This window comes from Laccaria bicolor, genomic scaffold (assembly GCF_000143565.1).
Source record: "Laccaria bicolor S238N-H82 LACBIscaffold_490 genomic scaffold, whole genome shotgun sequence".
In the NCBI taxonomy this organism is placed as follows: Eukaryota; Fungi; Basidiomycota; class Agaricomycetes; order Agaricales; family Hydnangiaceae; genus Laccaria; species Laccaria bicolor.
In genome coordinates, this window is record NW_001890322.1 from 2,278 (window position 1) to 3,919 (window position 1,642).

The window sequence follows — 1,642 nt, forward strand, 5'->3', positions numbered from 1 at the left end:
CCTGGACGCAGCTATCAAGTACGGCTCTTCGTGGCAGGCACTGGGGGGTACAGCGAACATGACGACGGTGGCGGGGTCGAATGTGACACTTGACTTCATTGGTACGTATCTGTTCCTTCTTCAGTGTGTCCGAACGCCAACAGTGACAATTGCAGGCACCCAACTCAGCTGGTATGGCTTCATACCAACAGAGCTTCCACACAATCCTTCACTAGCGACATACACAATTGACGGCCAGACCACCCCAACCACATTTACTTTGAAGGGCTTGAGCTCAGCCAATTCGGCCACGATCTACAACCAGCAATTTTTTCAAACGCCCAAATTGTCCTCTTCCGGGCCCCATGAACTCGTAGTGACATTCCGCGGGGACAGCTCCTCCACACCACTCACCGTAACCAATATCCTCATCCAAAACGGCAATCTGTCCATTTCCGCTCCTTACACCCCCAGTTCCAGTTCCAGTTCCTCTCCTTCGAAATCCACTGGTTCATCATCATCATCATCCACGGGGATAACAACCTCATCCCCAACCTCCCACGTCTCAGCGGGCGCCATAGCCGGTGGTATAGTAGGTGGCATCGCCCTCCTCCTCCTCTGCCTTCTCTTCGTCATTTGTTTCCGGAAACGCCGGCGTGCCCCCGCTCTTCCCTCTACATTCGAAGAAAAGGCGGTCATAGAACCCTTCCACGTTCCCTCATCACCGCCGCAGGACACGGAATACACGCCACCCTTGCACAATGCCGGATACTCACGAAAACCCACACACGCCCCACAGCCCAGTTTCCAGTCGTACGATCCCCCAAGTAGCGCTGCGACTTCGTCTGGCGGGGCACCGTCTAATGTGGGTAGGCTGGCGCAGCATCAGACTCAACCGCTTGCGTATCCGTCAAGGAAGCAGATGGAGGCGGCGAGCTCGATAGGACCGACTACTGCGACGACCCAGGTATCGTCCTCGTCGGGTGATGCGCCTATGTCTAGTGATGTACCGAGTGGGAGGTCGAGGGTGGTGATGCATCAGGATAGTGGGATTCGGTTGCCTAGGGAGGCGGAGGAGGTTGTGGAGGTGCCGCCGTTGTATACGCCTGGGTGAACTTTTTGGTGAAGTCATGGAATATTTATATTTATATCTTCGGATGACCATTGTACTGTTTTGTACTGTGAAAACAAGCTTGCCCTCTTTTACAGCTAAATTCCCATCGATTTTATGCCCTACCATTACCTCGGCACCTCTCCAACCTTGAATCCAGCTTGAACAACTCCAACCCCTCTCAGTCTTGTCTTGATCAGTCGGGACATTTTTTACCTTGAACGCTTCCGCGAAACCTCTTGCCACAAAGTTTGAGACAGAACCTCCTGGCTCTAATCCAACCTATTTCCGCTTCACTTCGTCAAACAAACAAAAAACGAGGAATTCAATTGACAAAGTTCTGTTTTTTGAAAAGTCACGTTTTGGTCAGAATTTGATGGGCGCCCTCGAAATCCCTCTGATTCCCACCACATCACTGTCGACCTCCCTTCAATATTGACTAACGTGTTATTTATAGGGCTGACTATGGGAGACAACAGGGTAGTGTTGCCGCAAAGTAAAGTGCTTTAAGTAAGTACTAAAGTGCCTTTAAAGGACTTTATGCCCATATTG

General features: G+C 51.3%; 1 protein-coding gene across 1 annotated transcript; it reads left to right on the forward strand.

Moving 5' to 3' along the window:
• Nucleotides 1-58: 58 nt before the first annotated feature.
• Nucleotides 59-1,093, forward strand: LACBIDRAFT_296074 (uncharacterized protein; the record flags this gene model as incomplete). The annotated part of the gene is made up of 2 exons (XM_001891209.1): nt 59-101; nt 144-1,093. 2 exons carry the CDS (start codon nt 59-61, stop codon nt 1,091-1,093), a joined length of 993 nt encoding a protein of 330 aa, XP_001891244.1.
• Between the last annotated feature and the right edge of the window lie 549 nt (nt 1,094-1,642).